Raw genomic sequence first — 17582 nt, forward strand, 5'->3', positions numbered from 1 at the left:
ACACCATCTATAAGGTTCTGAATATTGATCTGCTTGTTTATTTATGAGTGCATTTGCCTTTTTTTATAGGGCAGAGACACTAGCTGTTGAAATTAAAGACTGTCAAGGACAACTAGCAGACTACAACATGGTATTGCCTCTTTTCTCAGAATTTCCCTTGATGCTTTGTTTTTGTGCTCCTGCTACTTAAAAATATACTTTAAATACCAAATAATATACAATTGTATATATATTTCTTGTGAAAAAATTACAAGTATAAAAATACAGAAATTAAATTGCCTTTTTTATTTCTCCTTCATTTTCTTCCCCAGAAGTAACTTGGCTTAACAGATTGATAGGAATTCTTCTAATTTTGCTTGCATCTTAAAAAACTATTTTAAAAAATACTTATTTTACCTACTGTTTATATATTATTATTTTGTGTGTGTGTGTGTGTGTGTGTGTGTGTGTGTGTGTGTACAGGCACATTCATGGAGGTCAGATGACAGCTTGTGTAAGTCACTTCTTTTCTGCCATATGGCTACCAAGAATCAAATACAACTCACCAGCCTTGGTAGAAAGGAGCTTTACCTGCTGAGCCATCTTGGTGGTCCCATCTTTTTTTAATAAAGACACTCATAAATCATACAAAAGCTTTTTTTTCCCTTACAAATGTTTGAATAGTCATTTTTTTAAAGCACTACAATTTATTAGATATAAATGATTCCATTGCTTTAAAAACACCTTTACCTTGGTATGGAAAGCTGTCATGAAATTTAAATACTTAGCATACAGATTACTGACATTTGTATGTTTAATTTTATGTGCATTCTGTCAAAGTAGAGTATGCTCATAAAAGTAGTTCCATCAAGGAAGTTACCCACTGTGGACTATCATTTCGGTAATGCTGTTAACCCCTGTCCAGGAAGTTTCTAGCATCAGAATTTTCTTCTGTTTAATTCCTTAGGCACATTAAGCAGTTATGGTGTATTGATTTGATGAGGTGACTAGCTTTTGTCTCTGCTGTTGATTAGGCAAATTGTGATATAACTAGTTAATATTGTTAATACTTATCAGTGAAATTTTGCTAACTAGAGTATATTGTAGTTCTTAAATTTCTAACACCATAGTCTATAAAAAATACCTTGAGACCCAATATTAATTAGTATTTTTTTACTAAGTGTTGTTTTATATTATTTATTGTTTTAAAGATTTTTGTTTTAATTATGTGTATATGTGTGTGTGCACATGAGTGCTATTACCCTCAGAGGCCAAAAGAGGGTGATAGTGTTGAATCCCTGGAGATGGAGTTATAGGCAATTAAAACTGCCTGATGTGGTTGGTAGTAACTGAGCTCACATCCTCTATAAGAGCAGTACATGCTCTTACCTGCTGTGCCATCTTTCTAGCACCTGATGTTCTATTTTAAATATGAAAAAATCAGAGATTTTATTTAAAAGATGTTGTTCGAGTCTTAGATGGCCTTTTAATAAAAACCCAGAGCAAGATATCAGGGTGAAAGCTGAAAGATCAGAGAAGCAGAACAGCCAGCCACTAGTCCTTACCTCTACGAAATCCTCAGCAAAGAGAGTGAGTTCCTGTTTCCTCACACCTTATACACCCTTCTCTGCCCTGCCATATTACTTCCTGGGATTAAAGGTGTGTGTGTGGGTTGGGGATTTAGCTCAGTGGTAGCTAGCAAGCACAAGGCCCTGGGTTCGATCCTTAGCTCAAAAGAGAAAAGTTACTTTTGTAAAATATTTAAGTATTAAATATTTTTACTTATGCTGTAATATATTAGGTAAAAAATATAAAATGTCAAAGAATAAACTAAAATGATTAAAAATATTAATGCCATGTAAAACATGGTATTTTGGGTTTAATGAGCTAATATTAGTTGAATGAAAAGAAGTTAATTAGTGACCTGATATATAACTAGCATTCAGGTATTTTCGGTCTTACTACCACTAATTTGTATTACAAATACAAAAAAGTATTACATTTTAAAATATAAAATAGAGATTATAATGTTATAAATGTAACAAAATAAAGCTTAGTCTTTTATCATCAACTACACCTATATAGTTTTTGACTATTTTGATTAGTTTTTTTTTTTTTTACTAGTTTGACCTTTTATTAAAAAAAAAAAAAATCCTCACACAGTTAAAAACATTCCTAAAAACAACAAAATTCTGCCAGAGTGCTTTAATCCCAGCACTCTGGAGGCAGAGGAACTCAAATCTCTGAGTTCATGGTCAGTCTGGTCTGCATAGTAAGTTTCAGTGAGACACTGTCTCAAACTAAGACAAAATTCTGGCTCTGCTACTTCCTAAATTTCCTTAAAGTGTGGCGTATAATTTATACTTGCTGAGAGTGTTGTAAAAACTAAGTTACTGCGGACACCAGGCCCTCATCGCCGTCTGGGACAAGGGACAGCCGTGTTGTTAGCTGTGGATGCCGTGGCCGACTTAAGGATTAGACTTACTGGAGTACTGTCCATTCTTTGCTCCACTGCTCATAAAAACATTTAGGGAAGGAAAGCGGTTTTACGTTTTCATTAGCATAAATTTCTAAAACAGTTAATATTTCCAAGAGGGGAAAAATACAAGTGGCAGATAGTTTTTAATGCTGCTTTTTTGTATTTCAGACCTTTCTTTATAAACTTGATCTTTTCCAAGCAGGGATAGATAGCTCTTCAGTGTTCTTAAAGGAAAAATATTTCATCACTTCTCACTTTTCCACATCAAAAGTTAGTTTACTTACTGGCCAAATGAAGAGTATGTTTAGTTTTTTAATACTGTTTTTCACTGTGACTCAATATTTTTTCCTAGAAAGTAAGACACTTGGTAGTATTAACACTGAAATGACTAGCTATTTATAAAAAATAAGTATGTGTATGTATTAAGACTTATCTAAAACATTAAGGCTAACAAAATGGTGTTTTGTTATATTTTTGCTTTTAGTTGGTAGATAAACTCAATACCAATACTGAAATGGAAGAAGTAATGAATGATTACAACATGGTAAGAAAATATATAAATATAAGTACTAATTGTATATAGATCATATTCTCTAAAAGAAAGCGTTTGTCTAGAAGCAGTATGATAAAACTTTATGGACATTAGAGGTGGTTATGACTTTGATCATAAATATCACAATTATGATTAAGTACCTTTCATTCTTCTTTATATCCCTGTTGCTGTTGGAGTAAATGTTTTAATATTTGTCAATAAAGCTGTGCTTCACTTGATCTTATACTAGGGAAGAACCATCTTGGATATATATTACCTCACAATATTTTGGTTTATAACTTTTTTTAAGTTTTAATTTTTTTAACAAATGGAATTAAAACTCAATAGAAATAATATCTTTTAAAAAAATCTTAGTTTTTTAGTTAATTATTTAAAGTACGTGGATGTTTTGTCTGCCTATATGTCTATGCCCTGAAGAAGAAGCCAGAAGAAGGCATCAGCTTGCCTAGTACTAGAGTAACAGACAGTTATGAGCTTTCACATAGGTGCTGGAAAATGCTCTTCCAGGTCTTCTGGAAGAGCAGCAAGTGTTCTTAACTGCTGAGCTATCTTTCCAGTGCCTCCACATAGTTTTTCTAACAAGGAGAAAAAGGAATAGATACGATACCAGGCATAGCTAATAATACTAATTTTGGTATAAAGGAGAAGTTGTCTTCAGTATTCATGTTAATATCTAACTTATTTTCATTTTAAATGTTTGGATAAAATATAACAAAATTCTATAGGTTATAATTTATTTACATGATCAAAGAATTTTGTGAAAACAGCATTTTTTTTTATTTATTTATTTATTTTTCTCAAACAGGGTTTCCCTGTGTAGCCCTTATCTGTCCTGGAACTCCTTGGTACACCAGGCTAACCTCAAACTCAGAGATCTGCCTACCTCTGCCTCTTGAGTGCTGGAATTAAAAGCATGCTTCACAATCAGCCTGGCTAAGAAACCCAGAATTTTTAAAATGAGTTCTAAATTTGGGATTCTAAAATAATTTAGTAAATTATTTTTAGTTTCACAAACTTGGAAACGAATTTTATTGCTAGAAATAAATATCAAAATCTTTAAAAAATATTTGATCATTTATTTGGGGTAGGTCCAGATTTAGATCTGTGTATATACAGTCAACTAGGAGTACTTAGGAAATCATGAAAAGTTTAAGAACAAAATTGCGTTGATTCTAAATTCAGCAATGGCTAGTCAATTATTTATTGAACATACAGTATGTTTTTGAAATGTTTTTTACATAAATTAAGTTTAAATTAATTATTAGACAGATCACTAAAGAAAAATGAATTATTTTGGTGTGAACCTATAATGTCAATATAAAGGACTAATTTATCTGACAGTGTTCCTTGTTAGATGGAAGTTGTATTTTTTCTAATTTTTACATTTGACATTATTACAATAATCTCATTTAGTTCAAAGCCAGAGTAACCTTTACAGAGAGAGTTTGGTTTGATGGTTACCTTTTTTAATGACTAACTTTTATGTTAACTGTTTGCACAGCTTAAAGCTCAGAATGACAGAGAAACACAGAGTATGGATGTCATATTTACCGAAAGACAAGCGTAAGTTCAGATTCATAAATGAGTTTTGATACATGGTGTAACTTGTGAGTCATTTATTTCCTTATAAAATTTAAACTTTTTCCCTTATTTTGCTTTTTTAAATTAATTAACTAATTGTTAGATTCTTATGAGGCAATATCTTTGTAGTATAGACTACCTTAAACTCACAAGGAACTTCCTGCCTTAGCCTCCTAAGTGCTGGGACTACAGATAAGAACCACACCTGGCTGGGCGTGTTAGTGCATGCCTTTAATCCTAGCACTTGGGAGGTAGAGGCAGGCAGATCTCTGTGAATTTGAGGCCAGCCTGGTCTCCAAAGTGAGTTTCAGGATAGGCAGAGCTGTTTCACAGAGAAATCCTGTCTCCGTAAAACAAAACAAAACAAACAAATGAATCAAACAAACAAACCACAATTGGCATCTTAGTAACCTCTTGCAGTTAAAGTATTTATTTGTAGTGGAAAAATGTATTTTTTTTCTTAATTTACCATAACATCTCAATACAAAATTTATCTTAATGTCAAATAAGTGCTATCTTCATTTACTCCCAAGGAACTAAATTTTATTCACAAGAAAGGACTACCCAATTCTATGAATATGATTTCTGCTTCTAAGAACTTAAACTCTAAGATGAATTATATCTTTATGTTTACTCTTAGAACTTATCATAGGCTTTTAGCAAGTTTGAATTATGGCATTTTAGTTCTACTTTAATGAAGAAATTATTAGTCAATAGGCTTTGTATATTAATTGGCATTGATGATAATTATATTAGCATTCTCTATGCTGTCTATAGATTATGTGTGTTTATACATAGCTTATTTTTAAAGACTAAATATGAACTAGCTTTGATTTCAATAATAAAATGTAACAATAATCCCTACAAAGATAGTAAATGTGAATTAAAATAATTTTTAAAATTAGTTTTGACCCACATTAGATACAGCAGCATATGGTAAGGTAAATGTAAAAGTTGAGTTGTGGTGTATAAACATATGTATAGTATTCTGTTCCAGAAGCTTACTACTGTTAATCTGTTTGAGAGCAAGGATAATTATTAACCAAAATTACTGAACTTTATTAACATCAAATATACTCCCATGTTAGTTCTATAGTAAATAACTTGATGAAGAATAGGCTGTTAAATATAAAGATGAAATATTTGGAAGAGAAATAGAATTCATCTGTTGATTAGAAACAAAGGAGTATCTTTCCCCAGCAATCATGAATACTGCTATACATAGTCTTCTTAAGTATGGAAAAGCTGGCAGCCTCTTCCTTATACAAAGAACACTAAGCTCTTTCTTGAAAGGTTTTCTTGCTTCCTTTCCTCTCTTTTCCTTCCTACTTTGAAACCATTGAGCAAACATATACCATTTACTTACTGTATGCAAGATATTCTTCTAAGTACTAGAAAAATTACATATGCAAACATGTAAGCTATAACTTTGAATGCTTCAAAGAATTTAAGACTTATGTGTCCCTATTCCATTATCTCAGAATTTATGCTACCGAAGTTTTATATATAAATTTTACAGTTACATGTTTTAACAGTATATATGTTAGAAATAAAAAGTAGCTGGGTGGTGGTGGTGCACGCCTGTAATCCCAGCACTGGGGAGGCAGAGGCAGGTGGATCTCTGTGAGTTCAAGGCCAGCCTGGTCTACAGAGATAGTCCAGGACAGGCTCCAAAGCTACAGAGAAACCCTGTCTCGAAAAACCAAAAAGAAAAAAAGTAAAAATTTTGAAAAGTATTTGGTCATTAGGCTTAATCTTGACTCTGTGTATTTAGAGCAACTAAGAAAGGTCATACATATAGACAGCATATGGAAAAAGCTTCCATTTTTGCCATCGCTTAGTGTGGCTTGATTCTCTGGTTTATTATGGAAAAAAAACCTGTCTAGTATAAGATGGTTGTAGATATAGCCTCAGCATATGATTGCAACAATGTTTACATATTAAATGTATGATTTTAATTGAGTTATCATGCTAGTTTGGCATTGGTCAAGATCAGTTGTCCTTTAAAAGCATATTAGTTACAATTTTATATTCATGTATTTCTCCTCAGTCAGATATTTACTAAACACTCCATAATAAACTGTTGGATATAAGAGATCAGGTGCAATCTTTACTTATTTATAATTTTCTTTTATAGTATTTCTCGAAGATTAATTTTTAGATATTCTAGGCAGGAAATGATATTTTAGCAGAATGATAGATTATTTAGAAAAAGATATCATAATTATGTTTTAAAATTGATACTTAAAACTAATTCATAAGATTAGATATATTTATATTCTTTTGGTTCAAGGGATATATTCTATTTTTCATCTGTGGACATTCCAAATGAATATACTATTTACATAACTTTAAAAATTTTTAGCTGGGCTGTGGTGATGCACGCCTTTAATCCCAGCACTCTGGAGGCAGAGGCAGGTGGATCTCTGTGAGTTTGAGGCCAGCCTGGTCTACCAAGTGAGTCCCAGGAAAGGTGCAAAGCTACACAGAGAAACCCTGTCTCGAAAAACTAAAAAAAAAAAAAAAAAAAAAATTTAAATTCATTTATTGTGTGTGTGCATGTATGTATGTGTGTTGGCATCCATGTACCATAGTGTACAAGTGGAGGTCAGAGGACAACTTGAGTCTCTCCTCCCACCCTGTGGGTCTAGGGATTGAACCTCAGGTTGTCAGGCATGGTGCATGGCCTTTTAACTGCTGAACTATCTTGTCAGCACTGCTTATATAACTTTTCAAAAGTTTATTTTGGGGATATGGCAAGATCTACATTATTAGTCTTTTTGTAAGACGTTATCATGCACATTCCTTTGAATATCTTTATTAAATAGAAATCAGAACATCAGAATTGGAGCATTGTATACCCATGTATCCATTTCCAAGTTCTGTCAGCACATTCCCAGTATGCTCCATCTTCAGCTCTAGTCACTGTCCCTTTCTGTGTGTGTGTATGAAGAAAATCATAGAAAATATGTTACATATTTCCTCCATAAGTGAAGTTCAGTGTTTTACAAATAGCCTTAGCTCTAAAATATTCACATAAATACACTTAGTTTTCCCACATATAGAATGGTAAAACACAGATTTTACTAATTTCTAATTCCACTCTTGAAACTGGTAAGTGGTTCAGATTATATTTGCAGCTAAGCCATTATAAGAGAACTGGTAAACATTTCACTTTAGGTAGACCCTTTCTATTTAGGGCTAATGTTTCCAGAACATGTCCTTTGGTCTGTTAATGTGCTGCGAGCTATTAGCTGTATTTCCCAGAAAAGGTTTGGTTATCAAGCAAATTTTAAAGTTCCTTTGTGTGTGTGTGTGAGGCTGGGGGTGGGGTGGATGAAAACCCTGGCAGGGTCTAATTCATGCTATATAAATGCTCTTCAAAACTCAGTATTTTACTCTTGAGTATCAGAGAACACCTCAGCTTAGTAAAATCTATGTAAGTACTAAAGGAAAGAATCTTAGCTTGCCTTGTTTAAATTCAGATTCTTTGGTAATTTGTCCAGGTACCGTTTTCTTTTTCTGTAAATGCTTGTCAGTGTCATTGTGGAAAGTCAGTGTTCTAGAAAACAGTTTGGGAAATACTGTTTTATTTATTGAAACATAAACAGATATGTGTGGATTACCTAACTATTTCTAGCTCAGAATGAATTGAAAGATAATCTCCAAAAAGAGATCCAGAAATGTGTGTTTTAAAAGAAAATTCAACCCAGTACTCAGGAGGCAGAACCAGGTGGATCTCTGTGAGTTTGAGGCCAGCCTGGGCTACAAAGCGAGTTTCAAGACAGGCTCCAAAGCTACACAAAGAAACCCTGTCTTGAAAAACCGAGAGAGAGAGAGAGAGAGAGAGAGAGAGAGAGAGAGAGAGAGAGAGAGAGAAGGAATCATAAGTAATTGTGATATTCAGTTTAGAAGCCATTGCAGTATTGGATATGGCAATTGTATGTGGAACCTTTCCTTATAATCACTGTCAAAATCAGTAGTGATTATTAGGGATTATTCCTGGACATTCTACCTATGCTTTAAATTACTACCAATTTTTAAGGAAATTTTGTTTTTTAGGTTCAGGCGGCGTTAAAAAATATTCAGTTCTGTGAATTCATTTGTGAGTATAAGACCAATTTATATAGTCCAAGCTCACTCACTGTTCCTCACTTTGTTGATATAAATCTCAATTTTATATTTCTTTATTGAGTAAAATTTTAGTATAATTTCAGACATTGCAGCACATGTATTTGTTAATAGCAGAATCTGTTCATTTTAGTTAGTAAACAGTCATTCATAGGTGTTCTTTTTCTCCAGTTTGTGGTTTCCCCAGTACTGTTGACACTAGTAGATGCTGGTAGTGTAGATAAATTATCCAACTTGTAGCCAACCAAAGTATGAGTTACTGCATTTGGACTTGCTTGTGCAATGCAGTAAAAAAATAATTGTATGATATTTACATAAGGTACTAAATAATATGAAGGTCTGCTGGTTATAGTTTTGTTTGTCAAATAAAAATCTTTTTGTCTAAGCTATAAGTAGACTGATAATATTTTTCATAATTTCAACATAATAAAATTATTTTTCTTCATGAACCTCATTGACATCTATATATCTGTCTTCGATAAACCCATCATCATCTACCACAAATGAATGCAACTGTTCAAATATTATTGTGGTGTCTTCAGAGTTTGTATCTGTTATTTGTGAAAGAGAACTTGGGTTTCTAGGAAGACCATTTTCATAGGGTTCTACTTCATGCTCTTCCAAGCGGTGATGATTGTAACTGAGCAGAAGATTATACCACACTGGACACTTGATAGCAATAAAGATGAGGAGCGAGGTTAGCAGAACAGTGAGGACAACACCAACAAGGAGAGCCCAGCTTCTCCCAAGAGGTTCATGTTCTGAAATAGAAGAGAGAGATGTCATTAAGTTGACAGAAGTCAAGCAGTGTTGCAAAGGAACATACTTTACAGTTTTCTTTGAATTAAAGTTACTAATATACTAAGGAATAATTTGGTCAAAGAACATCGTTTTCCAAATGACTAAAGGTTGAGCAATCCTAATTAAAAAACCCAAGATGCTCCAAAATCTGAACTAACTCTTTGAGCACTAACGTAATTTCACAAGTGGAAATTCCATAGCAGTCCTCAAGGGACAAGCCATAGTAAAAACACAAATGCCCTACAAAATGGTGTACAAAATTATCTTTAGACTACATACATGTGGTATTTTTGACACCTAAGTGAATTTTGTATATAGACTTGGATCTCCTCTCATATATATGCAGTAGTCCATAAAATAAAACCAGGTATTGTTATTAGCTCACATAAAACCATTAACTTATACTTGTGAAGTGTGTTGGTTTGGCTAGTAAAATAGTTGGCTAACTAATACATAATTCCAAGTGCATAATATCTAATATAGCCTCAGTTGGAATCCTAGTATTTTGTAAATCTTCATTGAGATGGATTGTTCTTTTACATTGTTCATAGAAACTCAAAATAGTAAAAGACAAGGAGAACTGTGTGGTTAGTCCGACTGTCTGAGCAATAGTAATATTCAAAACTAGTATATTACCTGAGTTCCGTGTTAAGTTGTTTAAAGAGCTATTGGAAGTTGAATTCCTCATGGACTGAAAATCAATATAAAGATCTTCAGTTATAGTGGAAATAAATTTAGAGTGGCATTCAGTTGTAAAGGGTGCTGACTTGATGCTGTAGTGCTTTAAGTCATCTGGGTAGTTACACATGGTGATGCTCTCATTTTCTAGAAAAGAAATAAATTGAGATGTATTATAGACAATAGAAGTGGTTCATAACATAATGTTGATCTAGAATTTTTGATAATTCAGTCTCATTAAAGAGACAATAAGAAGGACTGGAAAGATGTCTCAGTGTTTAAAGCACTTGCTACTCTTGCAGACAGTCTCTGTTTAATTTCCAGCTTCTACATGGTGGCTCTTGAGCATGCTTAACTCTAGTTCTGGGGGATCCAGTGCCCTCTTCTGACCTTTGCCAAGACGAGGTAGACACATGGTACATATATATACATGCAGGCAAAACACTTCAACATATACTATAAAATAAATGAACCAAAAATTTTTTATTGTAAGAAAAGAACTCTTGATGAATTTGCATGTCAACATGAGTGTTGATGCATATTCTTGTTATTCAGGTTAATTGCAGTATGTTTTGTTTAGTTTGTATGTTAGAAAATTTTATGATTAAGATTATTGTTATAATCTGGATCCTAAGCAGAGCATGCTATGCAGTTAACATTGAGTCAAGACCCAGTGCTGAAAAACAGATAACCAACCAGACAAAACTAACTCTTTTTGTGTATTTTGTGGTACAATACCCCAAAGAATATATAGGAAGTACTTGAAGGAAAATTAATCTTTCCTTTAAGCTAGGATCTCAGTGTGTAATCCTGGCTGGTCTAGAATTCACAGAACTCTGTCTGCCTCTGCCTCCTTACCTGACTTGTAAAATTAATATTTTATAACGTCTCTGAATGTTTAATACTATCTTCTTGCAGATATCAGTGCTGAAATTACAACTCCTCCCCCCAACCAGGTGGGGTGAGAATGTGTCTATTCTGCAGTTTCTTCCAGGTGGTTTTTTTGCTTGGTTTGGTTTTGGTTTATTTTTAACAGTGCTAGAGATGAAGTTCAAGGCCCCAGTCTACCATCGAGCAATACTTCCAGCCCAGCTGTTTTTTTTTTTTTTTTCATCTGTTCTAATTCTGACATAAGCCATCAAAGCTCAGTCACATTGTCTTCTCGCTTACCTAATGTCACATCAGACTTGTTCAGCCAGTTCTGCAACTCGAGTAGACTACAGGTGCAGTTCCATGGATTTCCATCCAAAGTTAGTAACTCCAGATGAAGTAGTTGTGGTACTTCAAAATGGCTTATCAAGTTGCCTTGAAGATTGAGAACTTTCAGGTTGTTTAGAGGCACAAATGTACTGGGATTCAGTTGTAATATTTTGTTTCGGCAGAGATATAACTGTTTTACTTCATTTAAGCCAACAAATGAGTCCTGTTCAATTACACTGATGGAATTTCCACAGAGATTTAAAATTTCTAGGTTGGAGAGATTACTGAAACTATTATTATATATGACAGTAATGTTATTCTCCATCAAGTAGAGCTCAGTGAGTAAAGAAAACATCTGTAGCACCCTGATGTCTGAAGCATTCAGAGTGATCTGATTATAACTGAGATCAAGGATGATAACATTGTTACTGATATCCCCTGGAATTAAGGAATAATTCCTTTTGGTGAAATTACATTTGACTTCCTAGAAAAGAAAAAATGGAAATGCTTTAATCAGGAAAAATTCCAATGAGTAATTAAAATTACATATCTAAGACGAGATGTTGGATAAAAATAATTCTGGAAAAAATTATACTTTAATGTGAAAAAGCAAAAGCAAATTGTTTCTTTATGGAGATGAAATACTAAAGATTAAGGAAATTCTGATACAACCACTCAAGGAGAGTACTTTGTTCCATAGATAACTTCTACCTATTACTATATAAGCATTACAGAAAGAATATTGCCCAACAATCTCTGTTGGTTTAACAGCTCAAAACTTTGGTATTTGAAAAGTAAATAATTGCTTTCTATCAAATATAGAACCATGCTGGATGATGATACACACTTTTAATCCCAGGTAGAGGCAAATGGATCTCTGTAAGTTCAAGGACAGCCTGATTTATATAATTGTCTCAAAACAATATCAAATTAAATCATGATTGTTAATGGGCTAGAATACAAGTAATTATTCCCATATGCAACTATACACCAAATAAATGGTTCTTGATGGATCTGCAGTTGAAATAATGCAGACACATGGTAGTAAGTTACATCAGTGAGTTTTTCTTATATTTTATGATTTTTATTGATTGACATGGTGTGTGTGTGTGTGTGTGTTGGTGTTGATTTTATTTGCAGTAGGGTCCCATAGTATATTGCATGATCTGGCCAACTTCTGATGATCCTGCCTCATGCTAATACATTCTGGATTACAGGTATATGTCAACACAACTGGCTTAGTTGCTTAAAATGTCTATTTTAGGCAGAACTGGGAATTGAACCCAGGCATTAGACTAAAGCTCTCCTATTGAGCTTTATCCCCAGGCTTTATTTATCCCATTCATTTACATTATTATTATTTTGTATATGTATAGTATGTGCTTACCTGTGTGTCAGGAGAAGGAAAGGTCAATGTTGAATGTAATTCAGATACTGTTGCTTACACTAAACCATTTCCTCAGCTCTCTTGCCCCCATCCTATGTTTTGAACTAATTTTTTTGTCTTAAAACTAATCTCTAATTTTATAGTGAAAAATATGCAGAGTTCTACTTTATTCAGCTTTTAAGTTTTTTGTTATTTTTTTTATTTTTGTGTTTGTATGAGTTCCTGCATGTAAGTATTGCATCATGTATCTGCTTGGTATTTGTGGAGGCTAGAAAAGTGCTTCAGATCTCCTTGATCTGGAGTTATACATACATATGAGTCAACATGTGGGTTCTGGGAACTGAACCTGGGTCTTCTGTAGGAGCAGAGAGTGCTCTTAACTGCTGAACCATCTTTTTATTCCCATTTGGTTAGCTTCTGAGAAGATTCATTTTATAGAACAAAGCATGCTTTTGTTCAGAGGTTACAGAATTTTAGTATATAGATAAGTAAATATTTAATTTTATATTAAATTTTATTTATATTTGTATGTGTGTACGGTGTGTGTGTGGGGGTTCATGCACATGCATGTCATAGCACATGTGGAAGCAGAGGATAGTTTTTAGGAGTCAGTTCTCACTTTTCATAGTGGAGTTGGAACTCAGGTTGCTACCCTTAGTGGTAAGCACTGTTCATTAGCTGTGAAGACACCTCACTGGTTCTCAAGAGTTAATTTTTAGTAGTTCATTGGTTGTCTTTATTTTTCTTTTGTTGGTCTTTTTCTTTTACACATTTTACTGCATTTTTTTTAAACTATTGGTTGTAAAAACTTACTGTTTCAGAGGCCTGGCTTTTGTCCAACAGTAGTAGTATAGAGAATGGCCAGAACAAGGTCATGAAGCCTGTGACTTTCATATTGAAGGCCTGAGAGAAAAGAGGTAAACTTTAGAGGCTGAGGGCATTCTGATTTCCTTTTCCCTTGCCATGTAGTATTCTTTTAAAATACATAAAACATGAAGCATTTACATTGCCTTTCATTACCCTGTATACTAACCTTAAACCAAAGAGCCCCTGTGACTATTCAAAAATACTGAGATTCAGTATTTTTCTAGTGTGTCTTCTTAGCTTCAAAGCTAATAAAAAACAAAACAAAAAAATTTAAATACTTGTGTTAACAACTTTCAGCATATATGTAGATTTTTAAAAAAAAGCCCAGAGGAATGTGTATTTACAATTATGTGCATACTTAAAGAATATAATTAAATTGATGCTTCTTGATATTTCAACTTTGAGTGTGTATTGATATTATAATTGTAGTGGTGGAAGATAAAAATTACTACTTTTCTCTACCATAACTTCTAGTACATTGGCTGCTCACTTTCTAACATATTTAATGAGTTTTGCCAAGTGAATATTCAGGGTTTATAATATCATGATCACATGTAAATTATTGGTTACTGAACCATGTTGCTGGATTTTTACTCTTTTTGCTCTTTTTTTGGAGGGCCCGTCACCCAGCTCCCCAAGAAATCAAACATAGAGGCTTATACTTAATTATGAATGTCTGGCCTTAGCTTGACTTATTTCTAGCCAGCTTTTCGTAACTTAAATTCAACCACTATCTTTTGCCTCTGGACTTTTCCCGTTCTCTTACTTCTGAAAATCGTACTCTTACTCTGTGACTTGCTATGTAGCTGGGTGGCTCTAGCTCTCTTTTCCAAATTTCTCCTTCTATTTATTCTCTCTGCCTGCTAGCCATGCCTACCTATCCTTTCTCCTGGCTTGCTATTGGCAGTTCTTTATTAGACCATCAGGTGTTTTAGACAGGCACAGTAACACAGCTTCACAGAGTTCAACAAATACAACATAAACAAAAGTAATACACCTGAAAATATTCTACTTCAGAACCATGTAGCATGACCACTTTTTTTTTTTTTTTCATTTTAGACTTTTTTCTGCTAAACTGAGTTTTTTTTTTTAGTTTTTCATGGTTTTTTTTTTTGGTCATGAATTTATTCTCATGTTGTCCCATAGCAGACTTCTCAGTAAGTGCATAGTAAGTATTTCCTCATTGTCAGCTACATGGAAAGCCTTTCCTGGAGCGTGTGGCTGTGCTTGGTCTAGACGTGCTGACCAGTGGATGGCATTTCCACAGCTGGTCATGTCTGACTTTCATGTACAGATTCTTTGTAGTCTTTGTTACAGACTCCTGTGTTTTAGAATTCTTTGTCTTGTTTTATTGTTTGGGTTTTTTTTGGTGGGGCATCATAACTTTCCAGAAGGACTGTTTTGGTGTAAAATCTTGAGTGATTTTTGTCTAGAAATTGAATTCGAGGTAGGAAATAATTTTCCCTCAAAATACTGATGGCCATTGTCCTACTGACTTTAAGTTTCAGTACTTAACGTTTTTCTTACTCTTCTTCATCTTGTCTAACTTGCCTGTCCCTAACTCTCAAGACACCAAAAGTCAGTGTGTTCAACTTCATGATCCTGTGCCTTTAAAGTTTGCTTTCCTCAGTCAAATTGGGTACCTGGTTGTCCCTTCCAATCTGGAAGTTATATCACTCAGTTCTGAGAAAATTATTTTCTGAATTATTACATTGATTAATAATACTATTTGTAGAACTGCCTAAATTTGAGGATTGTACTATCTGGAATAACTTTTTTTCCCCAAAATCCTTTTTTTCCTAAATATCTTGTTGTTTTGCTCTACTTTTTGAAGACAATCTCAACTTTATCTTTTCCCCTACATCCTTTAAACTCTAGACCTCTTTTCATTCTCTTAATATTTTTTTTCTTCAGTAGGTCCTGCTGCATAGATACATTTTCTTCTTCCTCTCTTCCTCCTCCCTCCCTTCCTTCCTTTTCCCACCCTTTGTGCTTTTTTGTTTTCTTCTTCTTCTTCTTCTTCTCCTCCTCCTCCTCCTCCTCCTTCTCCTCCTCTTTTTCTTATGAATAGCTTTTGTGTCCCCAGGTTTTATTTTTTCCAGCTATGGAAGCTTTCTTCATGAATGTTAATATTTTGCTTGGGGTTAAATGGGAAACTAAGTGGCTGATTCCTAGGAAGCTGTGTGTTTGTATATGCATCACTGACTATAGACATTCCTGTAGAATGAACGTGCTGGACTTTGGAGGAAATTCTCACTGTTGTTACCTTTCTTTCAGGCTAGTTGTAGTCCACAGAACAATTTTTCTAAATTACTTCCTATGCCACAAGGCTCTGTAGCTATCATTTCAAGAACAGAGTGCTAAAAAGGTGGCTGATTTTTGGTGTATCAGCTATAACTTCATCTCAATGGTGTTCCTCTATTCATTTGGGCCTAGTATCCAAATTCTTCCACAGGAGAAGAAAGCTCTTCCCTTCCATAAAGGAGAAGTATCATGTGTCAGAGTAGAGGTATGGAGGACTTCCTGCCTCCTCCTCTTTCCAGAATACATGATAATGGTAATTACGAACAATTTAAGTTCCTGTAATAGAAATCAAGTGGTTTTTCTGTTTTTTTTCTATTGTTAACATGGAAAAAAGTTTGCTTTTGCAATTACCTTCTATTAACTTTCAGACTTATAAATTTTATTACTGTTACTTTCTAGTCCATTCTCTCTTTTCTTGAGAGTTTATACTCCTCTTTACCTTGAACTGTTTTTGGAGCTGAGGACCGAACCCAGGGCCTTGTGCTTGCTAGGCAAGCGCTTTGCCACTGAGCTAAATTCCTAACCTCTACCTTGAACATTTATTGTAGTCAAGTTTTGAATCGAAGCCAAAGTTAATAGGGGTATTTAATATGCTGCTCAAAGTAGAAAATGCCCCTTATTGAAAAATAATATTCTTAGTTTTTATTTTTTATTTCATCTTTTTTTTTATGATGATGTTTCACATTCTCTGTCTACCTGTTTTCTCAAAGTCATCATATGTTTGAAAAGATATAATTATTTCCTGTCATCTTTAGGGGTCTTCTAAAATTTAATAACTTACACCTTTTTAAAAGCACTTGTTATACATACTTAAGGATTTTAAGAAGATTATTGCATCTGAGCCGAAGTAGAAAAACCAAGTAAAGTAAGAAGATTCTTTTCAAGTTACTGAAGCCTGTTTGCTCATAGGTGGTAAGAATTTATTATTTTTCAATGCTGGACTGTTCTTGTCCACTTGTTCATTGCTTTCAATTTGTTGATCTGTTTAGTTTTATTTCCCATCTTCTTTTTGTCTTTTCAAGTTTGCTAGAAAAAGCTACTTTGTCTCCTAGATTTTATATTTTTGGTTGTGAGCCTAGCCTTTAACAGCTGAGCCATCTCTCCAGCCCATCTCCTAGATTTTATACAATGTAAGTTTTATATGGTAAACACTCTGTCACTCTTTTAGAGCCAGAAGTGGGATCTAGCTTACTTACTCCACACCATTGGTCATAAAAAGAAGATACCTAGGTCTTTTATGAAAGCTAGCTTACCTGTACTGAATAGGAATAGTTGTACAGCTTCTTTGATGGCTTGCACAGTGGTATGGCAAACTTAGTACTGATGTCCCCGGTGATATGCAGACATGAGTGAGGAGAGGTAAGTAACAGAGAAGTGCTAGTTTTTCAGGCATATAAGATATGGTTAAAGAAAGCAAATAGGCTATGAAAAAATTAACTGATTTAAGTGAAGAGTTGGTGTGGAACAGAAGCAAATGAGGGCCATGCATGGTACTTCATGCCTTTAATCTCAACTCCAGGGAGGCAGAAACAGAAGGATCTCTATGAGTTTGAGCTCCCCCACCCCATGTTCATATGTGTTCCAGAACAGCAAAGAGTACATAGAAAGACCCTGTTCAATAA

General features: G+C 34.0%; 2 protein-coding genes across 3 annotated transcripts in view; one reads left to right on the forward strand and one right to left on the reverse strand.

Annotated features, from left to right (window-relative positions):
• Positions 1 to 17582, forward strand: part of Ift74 (intraflagellar transport 74) — an 85602-nt gene that overhangs the window by 21461 nt on the left and 46559 nt on the right. For both annotated transcript variants that reach the window (XM_036177666.1, XM_036177665.1), the window contains exons 6-8: positions 70 to 130; positions 2943 to 3002; positions 4513 to 4574. In XM_036177666.1, coding sequence (XP_036033559.1) covers positions 70 to 130; positions 2943 to 3002; positions 4513 to 4574 — 183 coding nt within the window. The remainder of the gene's footprint in view (positions 1 to 69; positions 131 to 2942; positions 3003 to 4512; positions 4575 to 17582) is intronic.
• On the reverse strand, positions 9156 to 13683 carry Lrrc19 (leucine rich repeat containing 19). Its single transcript, XM_036177667.1, has 4 exons — positions 13603 to 13683; positions 11373 to 11886; positions 10161 to 10349; positions 9156 to 9484 (listed from the first exon to the last, which is right to left on the reverse strand). The coding sequence occupies exons 1-4, from the start codon at positions 13681 to 13683 to the stop codon at positions 9156 to 9158; spliced, it is 1113 nt and encodes a 370-aa protein (XP_036033560.1).

This window comes from Onychomys torridus, chromosome 2, assembly GCF_903995425.1.
Source record: "Onychomys torridus chromosome 2, mOncTor1.1, whole genome shotgun sequence".
In the NCBI taxonomy this organism is placed as follows: domain Eukaryota; kingdom Metazoa; phylum Chordata; class Mammalia; order Rodentia; family Cricetidae; genus Onychomys; species Onychomys torridus.

What these genes read in the sequence shown, in the direction of transcription:
- Lrrc19 (XM_036177667.1), bottom strand. Translation starts at nt 13,683, where the DNA reads ATGAAAGTCACAGGCTTCATGACCTTGTTCTGGCCATTCTCTATACTA. An exon ending in CAAGTCTGATGTGACATTAG is followed by an intron (nt 10,350 to 11,372) that starts GTAAGCGAGAAG and finishes TTTCTTTTCTAG; the next exon opens with AAAATGAGAGCATCACCATG. An exon ending in CAACTTAACACGGAACTCAG is followed by an intron (nt 9,485 to 10,160) that starts GTAATATACTAG and finishes CTTCTATTTCAG; the next exon opens with AACATGAACCTCTTGGGAGA.